This window comes from Vigna angularis, chromosome 1 (assembly GCF_016808095.1).
Source record: "Vigna angularis cultivar LongXiaoDou No.4 chromosome 1, ASM1680809v1, whole genome shotgun sequence".
Classification (NCBI taxonomy): Eukaryota; Viridiplantae; Streptophyta; class Magnoliopsida; order Fabales; family Fabaceae; genus Vigna; species Vigna angularis.
Window position 1 is genome coordinate 62,279,908 of NC_068970.1, and position 17,808 is coordinate 62,297,715.

Here is a 17,808-nt window from a genome sequence, read left to right on the forward strand (position 1 = left end):
TCTCTCATTTTTTTTTTTTTTGCAATGGACTATCTATTTTTTTAATAAATTACCATTTTACAAGCAAGAGGAAGGTTGAGAAATGGGAAAAGTGTTGGTGACTGGAAGAAGAAATGATTATGTATCTTGTAACCTTTCTCTAAAAAAAATAATGAAATTACATTGCTAAAAAGAAAAAGAAAATTAGCGCAATTATTTATAAAAATCATAATTAATTATTAGTATTTTATTATAATAATAAATAATTAGTTTAGATCAAATTATTAATACCAAGTGAAATATATTTTTTCACTCATTTATTTTTTAACTAAATTCTCTCTCTTTTCTTTTTGTGTATTTCTTACCTTTTAGCATAAGCTTCTCTTCCTCTTCTATCTGAACTACAAGAGAAGTAGAGTGAGAAAAAGCTTTATCCGATTGGTGAAAATCTAACACCAAAACAGAACGAGTTGCACATTCCATTTTTGTTTTCAAGCTCATCTCCTTTCACTTGCACTTCTCAAGTTGCACCAAACCCTAATTCCATAAACCATTTGCATGCATTTCTCTGTCCATTTATGAATTCATCATAACGATGAACATTCTCTCCTCGCCCCACTTTCACATCACCAAATCCCACTACCACCACCGCCATGGGTCACCCAAGCAAACTCCGAGGCGCGTTCCGACCCACCTTCTTCTACGTAGGTCACCCACAGTGCTCTGCAAGTCCTCCTCCGCGAGCGGCGAACCCGGTTCGGATGATTTCGTGAGCCGGGTTCTGAAGGAAAACCCGAGCCAAGTGCAACCCAAGTACCTAATTGGCGACAAGTTATATACTTTGAAAGAAAAGGAGAGTTTGGGTAAAGTATCAACTTTTGGTATTTTGGATGTGCTGAAGAGGTTGAACCCGACGAAGCCTCAGAGCAAGAGTGAGAGTGAGGTTTCTGGAGAGAGAAACTCTGTATATTTGAAAGACTTGCTTAAGGAGTATAGAGGGAAACTTTATGTTCCCGAGCAAATTTTTGGGTCGGAGTTATCAGAGGAAGATGAGTTTAACAGGAATGTAAACGAGTTACCCAATATGAGCATTGAGGAGTTCAGGAAGGCTTTGAGTAAGGACAAAGTCAGGTTTATAACTTCAAAAGGAGGAGGAGGAGGTAATAGGGATTTTGTGGTGGATTTGAAGGAAATTCCTGGTGATAAAAGCTTGCACACAACTAAATGGTAGAAAATAATGGAATTATATTCTTAGTTATGCAGCTTGTTTAAACCGAGCACTGCAGTGTTGTGACAGATTGTGATTGTGTGTGGTTTTACAGGGTTCTTAGGCTGGGTAAAGGGGAAGCTCGAGCGGTTTTGGCTGACTACAATGGACCGCGATACGAAATAGAGAGGAGGCATGCTATGGTTGTTAATCCTTTTCTCACATATGAATGATTTTCATGAGATTAAACTATTCATAGAGACCCTAGTCTCTATTGTAAGTTTTACTTCTGATAAGAGAAAACTATAGGTTTTAGTTCCTTCACTTGCATAAAAGTTATTTTTTGACCCATTTTGTTAACATTGCAGAAGACTTTCTGGCGATAAACTGCTACAAAAGAATCGGTGGTCATATACCACTACAGAAAAAGCTGTGTAGGATGTAATGCTTATAATTTTCTCATATAGAGACTAGAACATAAAATAAGAACAACTATAGGCTGATGTATGGTTTAACCTTTTTCTTATATTAGTGTTAGTGCTAAGGGGGGATGGTCAATTACCTTTGTTTGTTTTACATTTCGTTGTCTTTTTTCTTAGTTATGTATGCTTTCTTACCTAGTTTGTAGTCAGACTCAGATTTGGCAAGATGCATGAATAAATAGATACTTTTTATAGGTAATCATAGTGTCATTTTTCTTTTGACTTTTAATTTATTTTGCCGCAGTCTTGGGTGGGTAAAACGCCAGAGTACCCTCATCCAGTTGCATCTTCCATATCTAGCAGAGTGATGGTTGAGCTCGCGGTGGTGTCAATCTTCATGGCTTTAGCAGCTACTCTAGTTGGAGGCTTCCTTGCAGCAGCATTGTTTGCTGCCACCAGTTTTGTATTTGTGGTGGCTGTCTATGTTGTGTGGCCTATAGCCAAACCGTTCCTCAAGCTCTTTCTTGGTCTTGCACTAGCAATTTTGGAGAAGATTTGGGATAATTTTACTGATTTTTTCGGTTATGGTGGAATTTTCTCTAAGATATCTGAGCTCTACACTTTTGGTGGAATATCTGCCAGCCTTGAGGCATTGAAACCAATTATGATTGTAGTTTTGACTATGGTCCTTCTTGTTCGTTTCACTCTTTCAAGAAGGCCTAAAAACTTCAGGAAGTGGGTAGGTGACTGAGTGATCCACTAATTATGCACGAATCATTGAACCAATATTGTTCTGTGGATTTGTTTCATTAGTATGGTCTAATGGATGTTTCTTTGATACACAGGATCTTTGGCAGGGAATAGACTTCTCACGATCTAAAGCTGAAGCCCGTGTTGATGTGTGTTAAAACCTACATTTATTTTAGTTTCTATTCTTAAAAAAATTAATGTTATTTTTAGTTTTCTAGTCTTAATTTTCTTTACGGATTCTCTTATTCATATTTCTGGCTTTGGAAAAACGTTGCTTCAGGGTTCAACGGGAGTCAAGTTTGGTGATGTGGCTGGAATTGATGAGGCAGTTGAGGAACTTCAAGAGGTTATCTTTTTTTCACATGTTTGGTTGTATTTATGGGTGTGAAAATAAGTTTATTATTTGCTGATGCAGAAGCTGAAGCCATTTGCTGTGAGACACCAATAAAAGAAGAGTTATAACCAAAAATAAGCATATGAATTAACTTTTTGTGGAAAATTTAGTACATTTTTCTCCAAGTCGGTCATAGACATCTTTTGTCACTTTTACAAATATTATGAGTTGAAGTATTTTTCCTTGAGCATGAAGTGAATTTTTTTTACTCCTTAAACTTTTTTGCGTGCAATTTGCATGCTTTTGTTAAACTTTTTAAAACATAATTCAATTTAGATTAACATATTCCAAAAATTGCTCTCTAGCTAATTTAACTCTTCTAGACGAATAAAATTTTTCACTTTAACATTCTGGATGGCTCCACAATATTAAGAGTTTCAACTTGTTTATGCCGCTGTGCCCAACTGCAAAACTGCCGTAATGCATTAATGCATAAGCAACTGCATTAAGAAGACGAGAGAAATTATACCTGTATTTCAGATTAATTATTAGATAATTTTTCCTTTAACTATTTTGAATAATATAACTTATCCTTCTCAATAGTTATTTGCTTAACTATTAATATGCATCTCTCTTCTAATATATTCTAATTTTTATATTCTGCATTATATTCCTATGTCTTATTTTAATTATCTTTGTAGTCTATTATATTGAATGAAAACTTATGAAAGTTATTTATGATTTTGTTTAGTTGGTGAGATACCTAAAGAATCCTGAGTTGTTTGATAAAATGGGGATCAAACCTCCTCATGGTGTTCTTCTTGAGGGTCCTCCTGGATGTGGAAAGGTCAGATTCTTGTTCTCCAGTAATGCTTGATATAAGATTCTGTTTCGTCTGGCAGATGTTAAGTTTTGTCGTGCTTTTGCAGACCTTGGTAGCCAAGGCTATAGCTGGTGAAGCTGGTGTTCCATTTTACCAAATGGCTGGATCAGAATTTGTGGAAGTTTTAGTTGGTGTTGGTTCTGCGCGTGTTAGGGATTTATTTAAAAGGGCCAAGGTAATCCTACTCCTTTTTCCTGATATTTAATTTTAAAATCACGTATTTACTGCTAATTTACTCAGGTTCTTGAGTCCTTCTTTCATGTTCCTCCTCATGATTTAATGTGAACTTAATGTGCATGTCAATCATGAAGTGACTAGTTACGGGTATTGGTCACTTGATGAAACAGTATATCTTCATGCTTTTTGCTTTGTTCAATCAATTCTGTTGAACGTTTTCAAGGACCACGGATTCTTATGAAAATTTTCAACTGTTATCTCCTTATGTACTGTTCATTTGTTCACTTAAAGTTAGTAAACTTTTATGTGTTTCAGTTCCTTGCTCTCTAAAGTAGAAATAATGTTAAGAAGAATATTCATTAAGTATACTTCTTGTGTTTTCAAGGACTACGGATTCCTATGAAAATTTTCAATTGTTATCTCCTTTATTTGTTCACTTAAAGTTAGTAAACTTTTATGTGTTTCAGTTCTTTGCTCTCTAAAGTAGAAATAATGTTAAGAAGAATATTCATTAAGTATACTTCTTGTGTTTTCAAGGACTACGGATTCTTATGAAAATTTTCAATTGTTATCTCCTTTATATATTGCTCATTTGTTCACTTTAAGTTAGTAAACTTTTATGTGTTTCATTTCCTTGCTCTCTAAAGTAGAAATAATGTTAAGAATATCCATTAAGTATACTTCTTGTGTTTTATTTGGCAATTTCGTTATTTCTGCTTTGCTTGTTGCAAAAAATGTGTGGATGCCTTGTGTCATGAAGAACCAATATATCGCTCAATACGAGATACGACTTAGTATAGAGCTGTTTCTCAGTTAACTTTTTTAAAATACAGATATAGATTGTAGAAATATGATGTTTCTATTGGAGAGCTAGTGATTGGTGGATGCTTAAATGTTTGTTTTATCTTTGCAGGTAAACAAACCGTCAGTTGTATTCATAGATGAAATTGATGCATTGGCAACCAAGTAAGACTATATGCATTTATGTTGAGTTTATAACTTTACAGATTGTATAAAGTTGTGGATTGTTTGTATGTCCACGGTATGTGCTCTTATTTATTAGAGAGAATGGATTTATATTGTCCAATTATACAACTTAAGTCAAACGAAAATGTTGATTTAGTAATTTAGCTGGCCTAGAATCGTAGTGGAACGTATTATATATTGAATTCACAGTCAATTGTAACTTGTGAGCTTCCTGATCAGTCTGTACAAGTGCATATTAAGTAATTATTATTAGTGGCACCATATTGCAAGCATTCTTGATCCATTGGTTGGTCTAATCTAGTTATTGATTCTCACATACGCAATTCTTACAAGTCAGAATGCATAGGGGAAAGCAGCATTCGGTTTCTTCTGTTGTAATATTTTTAAGTCCATACTTCCAGGCATTACCATAATATTTTTGGCACATACCATAATTATTGATGGGAACTTCTTGGAAGTTCTATTTAGTTCATGAATGGTGATTGGTAATTGAATAATGACATTTCTATATGTGGTCTTAATTTTAGCTTTTTTTAAGTGTTAAATAAGCACATTCTAATTGAAGAAACGTGTTTAAAAAAATTATAATGATTATTTACGTTTTTTGGGAAAAAAACAGAAATACTTCAAAATACTTTTTCAGTGCTTCTCTTAGAAACTAAGGATTATAGATTTTTTTTAAAATCAGTTTTCTTTTTATTCCTTTTTAATATTTACACAAATAGATCTTACTGTAAAAACAATTGCCATGCTGGCGATTTTGCTTGGTTCCATCTGTCTGTTGACATCTGGAGTCCCCTAAGCATGCACCCTACCTGATTGTGAAATCCATGCTTGATTGATTAGGCGACAAGGTATCTTCAAGGAGTCCAAAGATCACCTGTATAATGCAGCCACGCAGGAAAGGGAAACTACATTGAACCAATTGTTGATAGAGCTTGATGGTTTTGATACTGGAAAGGGTGTCATATTTCTAGCAGCCACAAATCGCAAGGATTTGTTAGATCCAGCACTTCTTCGTCCAGGTCGTTTTGATCGCAAGGTTCCTTCTTAACCCGAGTTAGTAAATTTTTTCTCACTTTTAGTTGGGTTTAGTGTAAAGTATTTTGTTTTTGCGATGGGCCAATTAAGAAAGAATAAGCATAAAGGTTTTCTTATTTCTTGTTTCCAAACTGTTTGCTGTTTTTAGAAGTTAAACAACAAGAAACTTGTATAACAAGTGCAGGTTTTTAAAGATTGTTTAAATCAAAATGTCTATTTTTCAATCTTTAAATTAAAAAAATAGAACATTCGAGTCATTTTTATATTTTACTCTCATTTCCATTGCCCTTGCCCATATTCCTCCTTGTAACTTATATCTTTCACCACAACTGTGTAATGGCTAGTTTCTGAAAATTGTTTTAAGACAATTTTCAAAATATAAAATAAAAAACATAATTAAGCACACCCTAAGCTCTTTTGGTTTTGCTATTAAATGCTTTGATTAAAGCACAATCTTCTGGTGCAAACAATGGCTTTCATGTCCACCACATTTATTAGTAGTTCTTTCTAGTTTCAATGGTATGCTGTTAATGTTTTTAATTTTTCTTCTGTAGATCAGGATTCGCCCTCCTGGTGCCAAAGGAAGGCATGATATCTTGAAAATCCATGCTAGCAAAGTAAAAATGTCAGAGTCTGTTGATTTATCCAGCTATGCTCAGAACCTACCTGGTATGAACTCCTGTATTGCTCAATGCATTTTGCATCCTGATATCCAAACACACATCTTAATTTCAGGATGGTCTGGAGCAAGATTGGCACAATTGGTCCAAGAGGCCGCCCTTGTGGCTGTGAGGAAACGGCACAACTCAATTCTTCAGTCAGATCTGGATGATGCAGTTGACAGACTTACAGTGGGACCTAAACGTGTTGGAATAGACTTGGGTTATCAGGGACAGTGTCGTAGAGCTACTACTGAAGTGGGAGTTGCATTAACTTCTCATTTGCTCCGGCGATATGAGCATGCAATTGTTGAATTCTGTGATCGCATCTCAATAGTACCTCGTGGTCAGGTCCTTGTTCAGCTTCCTTCACTGTATTATCCTTTCCTATCTTCTACAAGTATTCTGTCAATCTTTTCCAGTTCTCTTATTTGAGGTATTACCAGTACCATATCTGATACCATCTGCAACACGGGTAATCTGGTAGAAAAGTATTAAAACTCAAGCATGTGAATTTTAAAGAATAAATAACTGTATAGAGTTCATTTGTGTTTAAAAGATGTGTGGTCAAGGTGTCGGTAGAAAATGTAGCTCTAGATAGAAATAAAAGAAGAAATATCTGTGTGGAGCCTATGTGATGTACATGCTACTTTATTTTCATTTGTATAAGGCCTACCACATTCTATCCGTGATACAATTCCTGTTTGATTGGTAGGTTTTTACTTAAAAGGTTGCTATTTTTAAAGGGTGTTTCTATAATTTTAACTTACAAAGACCACTTCCTTCTGACAGACATTATCTCAATTGGTATTTCATCGACTTGATGATGAATCATATATGTTCGAACGTCGTCCTCAATTGCTTCATCGCCTTCAGGTATGTAAATGTACTCCTGAGTATACCAGTTTCCTTTTTCTTGTTCCAATTATTTGTTTCAGTTTGAGCCCTTGTTGACGAACAGGTTCTGCTTGGAGGTAGAGCTGCCGAGGAGGTCATATATGGACGTGACACATCAAAAGCCTCAGTTGATTACCTTGCTGATGCATCGTGGCTTGCACGCAAAATATTGACCATGTTAGTATGATTACTGTTTTTTTATACCTTCGACTTTCTGCCTATTTTCTTGTTCTACATAAGCTCCTTTTCACCTTCTCTACTTGCAGATGGAATTTGGAGAATCCGATGGTCATACATGGAGAACCACCACCTTGGAAGAAGTCAGTTAAATTTGTCGGACCAAGGCTGGATTTTGAAGGGTCTCTTTATGATGACTACAACTTGATTGAACCACCACTGAACTTTAAGATGGATGATCAAGTTGCACAAAGGACTGAAGAGTTAATAAGTGAAATGTACCGAAAGACTGTGTCTCTCCTTAAGAGGCACCATGCAGCTTTACTTAAAACCATTAAGGTAACTTCGAGTAAGATCATAAAGAGAGTTATATTAATTTGTGAATTGTTATCACTATGAACTCTAGAACCAAAAGGTTAGAAAAGAACTTTATGAGCACAGTTTATTTCGGTTACAACATCTCAAAATATCAGATATTGTACCAGCTTAACACCACTGCAACGATTTGTCATTCTGTGCTTTACTTTTGTGTGACAAAAGATCACTTTGACAGCTTATGAATTGGCACTGCAGGTACTTCTTGATCAGGAGGAGATCAGTGGTGAGGAAATAGAGTTCATTTTAAACAAATACCCTCCACAAACCCCTTTATATCTTTTGGAGGAGGAATATGCTGCCAATCTTCCATTCAACAAAGAACAAGTGCGTGATTTGGAGTATGCCTTAAAACCTCAGTCAACCGAAGAAACCATGTGACTTCTTCCTCGTCTAAATTTGTTCCTGGATTCCTGGTTCGGTAGCTGATCTTCGGCAACATTCGTTCTACGGAGGGCTACTTCAAAGCTTACATTTTTCACTGAGAACAATAGTATATGTATTTTGTTGAGCCATAAATTTTGATCATGCAATTTGTATGAAACGCGATTCATTATAACTGGTTTTAGAGGCCTTTTCTTCCCATCTTCACAACGAAAATCTGAATCCTTTGCCTTGAAAATTTACATAATTTACCAGATGGAAAGTGTCTCTCGCAGAATTCTTTTAATGTCTGTTAGATGTAGAAAGCTCTACACTTTTGTATAGTGTTTTTTCTTCTATATCATGTATACAATTTTTTACACCTCTCTTGTACATATTTCCCTTCCCAATATATTTATTAGCATTATTTAATAAAAGTATATAAAAAGTTGAAACAATATTTTAAAATAAAATTAGTTTAAATAATTTATTTATAAAATATAAACATATTTTTATTGAATACACTAATAATGATATATAACGTATAATCATTTGACGTTATAGAAGGCAACGGGTATAGTTCAGCTCCTGGATTCTTGGATTCTTATGCATAAATTGTTAGTAAATTCAGATGTCTGTTTTCCATTTATTGAATCAAAATTAATTGTAGGAAGTCTTAAATTACATAATTAATATAAAACTCAAGACTTTAGTATTTTATTATTTTTATTTATTTTATATTAATTTTTAAAATTAAGGATATATATTAAGCTTGTATCGCTACAAAATTAAAAATAAGATTATAACTCTCGTGATACTACAGATCATATGCTTTGAAATATATGATTCACTGTAAATTAAATGTTGTTCTCATAATTTTCCATTTAATTATAATAATATATTATTATTATTATTATGTTAATGTATAACGTTTTATGTAACATTTATATGTATATAATGAGTTACAAATCGTTTTTAACCTTTACAACGTGATGTATGAAGGTTTTTGACGTGTTCTATATAAGTTTCTCATCAGTTTTAAAATATAAACGAGCATTAATCATAATAACTAAAAAAGAAAAAACAATCATAATCGGCTTGCATCAAGTTTGACATTGTATCAAGTTTAGAAATACTAGACAACATTAAAATGTTACTTTTGATATATTTAAATACATTTTAGTTAATATTTAGTATATTCTAGAATAATTCTAATTCTTTATTTAGAAATTCAAGAGATATAAGAAAAACTACGTTTGAATAATCTGAAAAATATGAATTATATATATATATATATATATATATATATATATAATATTTATTTTCTGTTTTGTTCGAGAAAAAGTGGAACTTAAAAAAGTAGATTTCTCAAAATAAAACTTCAAAAATATATTTTTTTAATTTTTTTTTTCAATTTAAGTTGTTTTTCTCGTTCTCTTTCACTGTTCCGGTGGCATATCGAATAAAGTATAGATAAAATTTTTACAAATACTATTTGTGTTCTTCTTTAATAAAATTGGAGTTTCATGTTAAAAGTCTGTATGATTTTTTTATTCCAAATATTAACTAGTTAAATTATTAAAATAAAATTTTAAATTTCTTAAGTTTTATTTTCTTGGTGACTCCTATTCTATTTAAAATGAATTCACTTCTATTGTTTTCATATTATTTACATTGGCATGAGTGGAGTTAAGTCTTTCTTACAACAAAAGTCAATTCCTATGCAAATACGATTCTACCAGTCTTGATATAATAGGATTATGTGGTAATGTTTAATTCTACCGCAAATCTTCTATATTGCATTAAATGTTTCATTAATAGTAATGTCTCCATTAACATTTTTGCAAAAAAACCATCATGTTGTATTACTAGCTTCTTTAGGTTTTGATTTTCTCATATTGTATAATGTTACATTAATAGTAACATCTCTATTAGTAGTATTACAAAGTCTATGATTATGGTCCACTAATAACATCTTTAAGTTTGTGATAAGTATAATTTATAATTAACTATTCATATAAACCAAACTTCATAAAGTTATACTAAAACCCTCTTACATAATTTGGCAATAATAGTAAAGTTATACTTTCCAACACAAATTGAATAAGAACAAAAACATTTTTTATGCATATACACATGAACAATCACTAATGCAATTAAAAAAAATCATTATTTTAATATTGTTGATATTCAATTATTTTATTCATGTCTTACTTGCCCATTCCATGTATCCAAAACAAAAATTGCATTAAATAGTTTAAAATGGATGCTACATTGTTCTTGCTAAGTTACATTTTATTTTTTTCTCTTTATAAAAAAGTCAACCTCCGTATAATTATTATTATTCCACTAATTTTTTTTTGGCTTAATATGATGCAATGCTAACGTTGGATTATTCCCCTATTTTTTTTATGTTTATCTTAATGTTTAATGTTGCATTAATGATAGTATTCATCATTAATTTGGCCTTTCAATGTTTGTGGTCCAACATTAACCTCTTTAGGTTTATATTTTGTACCACAATTTATGGTCAAATGTCCATAGCAACCACACTTAACACAAATTATGTGAAAACTCTCAGCACAAAACACAATTAGTACTAATGGTTGTTAAGCTATGCTTTTTCTGCTGATAAAAAATAACTTTTTTTTTCCTACCATCAATTGAATAAAATGATATGCACCACTTGTAACAAATTGCAAGTAAAAAAAAACTTTTATCTTAACAAATTAAATGCTTAATATATTTTATGAATTTAGTAGTAATTGTGTAATATTTTTCCTCAATTTTTTTTATTCAATATACTTGCAAAAGGAAAAATACCCATATTATTTTACCAAGTTATCATTTTTCTAATTGATATAATAGAAGAGCTTCTCCTTTTAATAAATATTGAAACTACATTTACTAAAAAAAATTGAACAAAATCATTAAATTATTATTATTATAAACAATGGACCAGAAGAGTTATTAAGCTATACTAAATTTAATGTTGTAGTTGAGAGTAGATGATTTCTTTTCATGTGTGTTTAGTATGTATTTCATTTATTCAAAATAAATTATATATAAAATAAATTTACTTTCGCTTTGTTTCTTTGTATTATTTGCATTGTTTGGTTCATATTTTTCCTCCAGATTTAATATTATCCATGTAAATTTATTCCGCCATTTTTTTTTTCTTGATAGAACGAAAGTGTTTTTAATTTTTTTCCTTAAATTTGTTGATATTGAATTTAATATTGTATTAATGGTGGGGTGTTATTGGCTAGAAATTAGGTTACCTTATGTTTGTGGTCCATGTCAATATGTGTGAAGATATCTTTTTTTAATTAGGATTTCTTTGGTAAAAGGAGTGTAAAACTTTTCACTTCTGAAATTACTCATAACTATTAATTTAAATACAAAACTATTTGGTAAAATTAGGTGATAAATATAAAGAGTAACGTAACAATATATTATTATACAATTTTTTTCTAACGAAAAAATATATAAATATTTTTGTTTCAAAGAAAAATATTATCACACAATTATAATTTTATATTTTTTTAAATAATTAAAATTTATTAAAAGATTTAATGTTTCTATTTCTTTTTAATTTGTATAAATCATTTTATCTAAATTGGTTTATCTAATAAGTATTAACTAAATTTATTTTTCATTTTTTTTCTATTTATCAAATTAAATTGTTTTCGTGTTAAGTTGTTTTTACCATAGTTTGCATATAATATATAAAACCTCAATTACTTTGATATGTAATGTTAAATTTTCTTATTATATATATATATATATATATATATATTACCTTGTGTAAAAATGATATTTGTTTACACAATTTTTATTTTCGTTTTATCTTTTATAATATAATTATTAACTGACATTTAGAAACCTCTATTTTAAAATATTTTATATAAAACTGTTACGTAATTTTCAATTTTTTTATTATATTTGTAGTTTCTCCGGTTAACTATAAATTATTTCTTGTAAATTTACTTTTTCTTCTTATATATTAACTTAATTAATTTACATATATCGTAGTGATTTATAATACAATATTATTGTTGAATAAATACAAACACAAATACACATAATACATGTGTTTATGTTAATATAAATTAAAAAAATAACTCAACAAATATTTAAAGTAGTGTATTAGTCAATTATTTTGCCCAAATTAAAATATATAATAAAAACTAAAAAGAAATTAAGAATGATAAGAAAATATATTAAAATATAAAAAATAAAAAAGTTATAATATAAACAAAGAAAAATATAGCGTAACTCATATATAATATTGAGTTACTTACGAAACTAACTTACAAACGGTTAAAATAAGTTAAAAACTAACTTATTAATCTTATAAACTGTTAAGTAGAAACCGATAACTATATATTTGTACCTTTTTTTTTGGTAATATGTTGAATATGATCAAATTCTACACATAAAAAAGTACATATTTTCACATTAATAATGTTATGAACAGGTTTAGGGTGTAGGTCAACCAAAATTGCAAACTAAATATTTCATTATAATAAATTAAATTTAAATCAGTAAATCAGATCAAAATTGCGAATTTCTCTATTCTTCAAAAATATTCTTTATTAAAAAACTATTTTTTGATAATACCTAAGAGTCATAATTTCAGAATAAAAGTTTTATCTTATGCCCAACGGTTCCTGATTGGCTCTGTACGGTAGTCAGTCGCCGAATTTTCTTTCATTATTCTCAAAGAGTTTCAAAGTCGCACTTCCATTTTTCACCTTCATGAAATGACAAACACAAAAAATTAAATAAAAAATAAAATACGAGAAAGAATATATATATATATATATATATATATATTATTTCATAAATGAATTTATAATTATTATAACAAGAAAATAGAAAATAATTTTATCTCCAAAAGCTATTTCATGAGATGTGTAGGTAAGAGAGATAGAAAGGCAGGTACATTTAATTTTGTTGACGGGTCTCTCTAAAAGCTATAGAAAGAATTCAGAGCAACAACAACATGCATGAATGGAATTGAATTTGATCCCAGGAATCCACGTCAAATAATAAAAACATGCTTATATTTTTTTTTTTTAGAAAAAAGGGATGATATTGGTAATAAATGAAAATGAAAATATAATTGAAATTAATTTGATGAGCAATGAGGGAGCAGAGCAGAAGAGAGGTTGGGTGGTTCTTTCTCAGAGTGTCTGTGGCTGTGGTTGGTGGTTTGGAAAGAAGGAGTGAGTGAGTCTGAGTCAGATTAACAGCGGCAGTAACCTCTTTAACGTTCACGGGTTTGCCTATCGCTTCCAACCAAAACCTTCTCTCTTCAAATCTTTCAAACTTAACTAGGGTTTGGGAATCACTCCACACTCTACAAAAACACCAAACAAATTAACTATATATATATATATATATACTAATACTTCAATTAGGGTTTTGATGTTCTTCAAATGCCGAGTTTTGATGACTTATGAATGGAGATTTTCTCTCTTTTCTCCGAACCGTCCTACGTCGCCGTTGCCGTGACTGCTCTCTGTTTTCTCCTCGCGCTTTACTCTCTCCTCCGATCGTTTTCCCTTCCACGGAGATTCACTCCGCCGAGGAAGCACCACTGCGATTGCGCCTCCGATTCAGCGTCCGTGGCCGCTTCAGGCGCCGTGCCCTACCTCAACGGCGCCGTTGAAATGCTTGAGCCCAGTCCCGTTCCGGCGCCTGTGGTCTTGGGGGAGCGGTTGACGGGGTCTTCCATGATGGAGGAACTGGTTCCGGAGATTACGACGCACGCGCTCAGTTACTTGGATTATCCCAGTCTCTGCCGTCTCTCCATGACCAATTCTTTGATGCGAAAGGCCGCGAATGATGATAACGCTTGGAAGGCCTTGTATCACAAGGTGAATTACTGAATTCTGATTCTCGTGCTTCTCTTTTTGTTTGTTTGTTATCTCGTGCTATGTAGGAATGTTGGGATTTTCTAGTTCTTTTAGGTTCTGTACTGTTTCTTGAGAGGAGTTATAAATGATGCTGCAGAGTTTCTACTGGTTTGTTTAAAATGCTTTCGGGCATTTTCTTGGTGTTTCTTGCCTTTTTGGCCTTAGTTGTATGTTTTGTATTTGTTATTGGAGGAAAAGATTGAGTTGAATCATGTTAGGAGTGCTCTTTCAGAGGTTTGTATGCAAAGCAAGGTTATCGATGGTGGATGGCAGAATATGGCGAAATGCCAAAATTCCACCATACAAACATTCCGTTGTGGCCTTATGTGCCACCATAGTTGGCGTCACTTCACAAATCTTAGAGGAGGGTTTGAGAAAACGTCACTCGTTTTAGACTATAACAGCGGCACTATAACTGTTATTTACAACATGGATGCAAAACTTTAAGACTTCCTAGAAAACAAGATGGTTGTAGCACTGTGTTGGTTATTTAACATGGATGAAGGGTTCCTAGAAAGACACAAGGTGGCAGCACCTTAACCGTTTTAACAGCATGCGTGTAAAGCTTTAAGGGCTTCCTAGAAAACAAGAAGGCGGTGACACTATATAGTTTATTTAACAAGGTTAAGCTTTGTAGAAAACTAGAAGGCAGCGACACTATAATGGTTATTTAATAATGTTTTATGCTAAGCTTTAAAGCTTGCTAGAAAACAAGTAGGTGGTGGCACTACAACAGTTATCTGAAATCTTTGTTGCAAAATTGTAAGGCTTCCTAGAAATCAAGATGACAGCAACACTAATACAGTTATTTAACAACACAGATGAAAAACTTTAAGGCCTCCCAGAAAACTAGAAGGAGGCAGCACTATAACGGTTTTAACAACATACATGCCAAAGCTTTAAGGTTTTCCTAGAAAACAAGAAGGTGATGGCATTATGACGATTATTTAACAACACGGATGCAAAGCTTTAAAGCTTCCTAGAAAACAAGAAGGCAGCAGCACAGTAATGGTTATTTAGCAACATTGAAGCAAAACTTTAACGCCTACAAGAAAACAAATTGGTGCGGCACTACAACAGTTATCTAACAGCACATGGATGCAAAATTTTAAGGCTTCCAAGAAATCAAGAAGGCAGAGGCACTAAAACTGTTATTTAACGCATCAATGCAGAACATTAAGGCTTCCTAGAAAACAAGAAGGTGCATTAAGGTCGTGGTTTGGAACAATTGCTGATGGAAGAAATAATTGTTATGTAACTAAAGATGCTATGAATGTTTGGTTGGACATGCAAAGAAACTGTGCTTGAATTTTTGTAGGGGAATACACGGGATAGATTTAACACAATGGAACATGCTTGTCCCTGTTTTGGCACTGATACCATTGATAGGATTTTCTAGGGTGAGCCTGTTACCTAGATAAATAATTGGCTATGATACTATTATTAGGATTTTTCTAGGGAGAATACACCAAGGAGATTTAACACCAATGATCCATGAGTTAACCATACAAGAGATTATGACATCACTTCTAACCCAAAACTTTAAGACACTATGTTTGTGGATCTTTTTACTTATATGTTCAATTTTATTATTTTTATTCGATATGAGACTTTCAACTCATTTGGATTCCTAATAAATTGAATTTTTGAGTTAATAATTATGAAAATTTGGTGCATTTAAATTTTGTCTGCGTACAACTTAGGTTTCTATAACTAGATAATTGTGTGTGTGTGTGTGTTTGTATCACAATTTTCTTGTATTTCTTATATGTTGTAGGATAAACCATAAAAGTGTAAATTAAATTGATATGAGCAATAACTACGCTTTAATTTGTCCTATCTGAGAATGTATGCGATTACTTTCATTGGATTCTACAGTGAGTTCCATCATTCTGATTTTGTTATAACATTTCTGAATTTGTGGTTTTAGGACTTTACATTGGAACAAGATAGTATCACACCCACCAATGGGTGGAAGGCGTACTATGCTGCAACAAGAGCAATTGTGAATATTAATACAGAATTCTTCAATATTGTAAGAGATAAGTCTCTTCCGGCAATGAGTCGTTTTTGGCTGAATGCAGATTATGTGAAGTGCATTCATGCCTCAGGAGAACTCTTTTCCGGGTATGAGTTTTGCTTCTATCCATTTTGCAAGAATATTTTCGTTTTGACCAGCTTTTCATATTGATTTCATATATAATAGGTTGTTGTGATAATTAAAAAGATTGTTTATATGGTACGAATGGTATATCTATCAAACTGCCAAAAGTTCATGGATGGTTATATTTGTCATAGGTCATTGAATTTCATTTTTAATGATAATAATTTAAATCTGGACCAGTGATATCATATTTAGATCAGAAAATTATAGGATGTATTATTATGTTATACCTTTGAAAACTTTACTCCTTAGCACTTGTTTGTGGGATAAGTACTGGAGAGATCTAATGTAGAATGTGGCAACATTAGAGTGCACATTTCTGTTACTGTTCTTTTATCTTGGATACTTCAACTGAATTCTCGAGAAATACTAGTTTCAAGAATACAGGTTTTCGTATTACTGTAGAGCTTGATAATCTAGATATACATGCATTTTGAACAAAAATAGAATATTTTTTATTTTTGTCCTTATGAAAAAAAATCCCGTTCATTCCGTATATAGTTATTTCTGAAGTTCTTGCTAGCCTGTGAAATTATGTATCGATTTTTTTTTTACCTAATCCATTTTCTGCAATGCATCCAGTAACACAATTGTCCATGCTACAGGTTTAATGCAGTAATGCAGAGTTGGCAACTAGTATTCAACTGGGAGCAAGGATTGAATTTTCAGGTTCGAGATGTGCGCGCTCGCGTCTTGGCAGACATGGCTTGGGTTACCATGAGAACATATGTTGACATGGATACAGGGCCATTCAATGTGACAAATGTTTTTGAGTTCCATAATGGACGGTGGTATATGGTTCATCATCACAGTTCTATGATGAATGGGGATGTGGACCATCAGATAGTGCATGGATAATAGTGAGAGATGATACATTTTATGTCTGATACTGGTTACAAAAGGTGGTTTTATTTGCAGAAGCAAGATGCTTGAAATTTTCGTGATTTCTTTGAAAGATCCTTTTGTAGTTTCCAATTTTAGTTTCATTTTTATACTGTATATAAGACAGGCAGTGGCAATGGCGCCAGAAAAGAGTTATAAGTACAGTAAATGGATTAAAGTAAACGCAAAAAAGATGGGCAGAAAGTGGTTACCTGTGAATGATTCGTTGGATCAGGACGTTCATACTTTGCAGGCATCCAATCTACTTGTGAAAAGCAAGGCTGAGCAGTCGTCGGGGGGAGCAAATGCACAAGCATTCTCTATTTTTTTTCGTTCATCCTAGTTGTGCATCATTTTCCTGTGAGTTGATTTTTGAATCCTATGCTAACAAAATCATGATTTTATTGTAAAGCATGATTACGAGAGATTCAGAATTGGTAGTTCCAGAAGTACTCTTTTTTGTTAAACCCCCTCGACGAGAGATTCAGAATTGGCGTAGAAAGCATATAACAACAATTCGCATGTCAAAAAGTATAATTTGCGAATTTTCCCAAGTAATCTTATCAGAATGAAGGAATATAACAATA

The 17,808-nt window shown here is 32.2% G+C and overlaps 2 protein-coding genes across 3 annotated transcripts; both read left to right on the forward strand.

Moving 5' to 3' along the window:
* The first annotated feature begins 355 nt into the window (after window positions 1-355).
* LOC108322951 (probable inactive ATP-dependent zinc metalloprotease FTSHI 1, chloroplastic) lies at window positions 356-8,528 on the forward strand. 2 transcript variants are annotated; one of them, XM_017555265.2, is made up of 15 exons: window positions 358-1,206; window positions 1,302-1,389; window positions 1,913-2,347; window positions 2,454-2,507; window positions 2,639-2,704; window positions 3,444-3,539; window positions 3,622-3,750; window positions 4,666-4,718; window positions 5,586-5,781; window positions 6,335-6,449; window positions 6,516-6,790; window positions 7,232-7,315; window positions 7,401-7,513; window positions 7,603-7,852; window positions 8,087-8,528. In XM_017555265.2, the coding sequence occupies exons 1-15, from the start codon at window positions 575-577 to the stop codon at window positions 8,267-8,269; spliced, it is 2,769 nt and encodes a 922-aa protein (XP_017410754.1). In that variant the 5' UTR covers window positions 358-574; the 3' UTR covers window positions 8,270-8,528. The 2 variants fall into 2 exon arrangements, with proteins under 2 accessions (XP_052736364.1, XP_017410754.1); XM_052880404.1 differs by lacking the exon at window positions 8,087-8,528 and having other exon boundaries at window positions 356-1,206; window positions 6,516-6,813; window positions 7,603-7,743.
* A 4,692-nt stretch (window positions 8,529-13,220) lies between these two features.
* On the forward strand, window positions 13,221-17,688 carry LOC108322958 (F-box protein SKIP8). The gene is made up of 3 exons (XM_017555274.2): window positions 13,221-14,136; window positions 16,106-16,302; window positions 16,945-17,688. Exons 1-3 carry the CDS (start codon window positions 13,720-13,722, stop codon window positions 17,195-17,197), a joined length of 867 nt encoding a protein of 288 aa, XP_017410763.1. The 5' UTR covers window positions 13,221-13,719; the 3' UTR covers window positions 17,198-17,688.
* The last annotated feature ends 120 nt before the right edge of the window (window positions 17,689-17,808 follow it).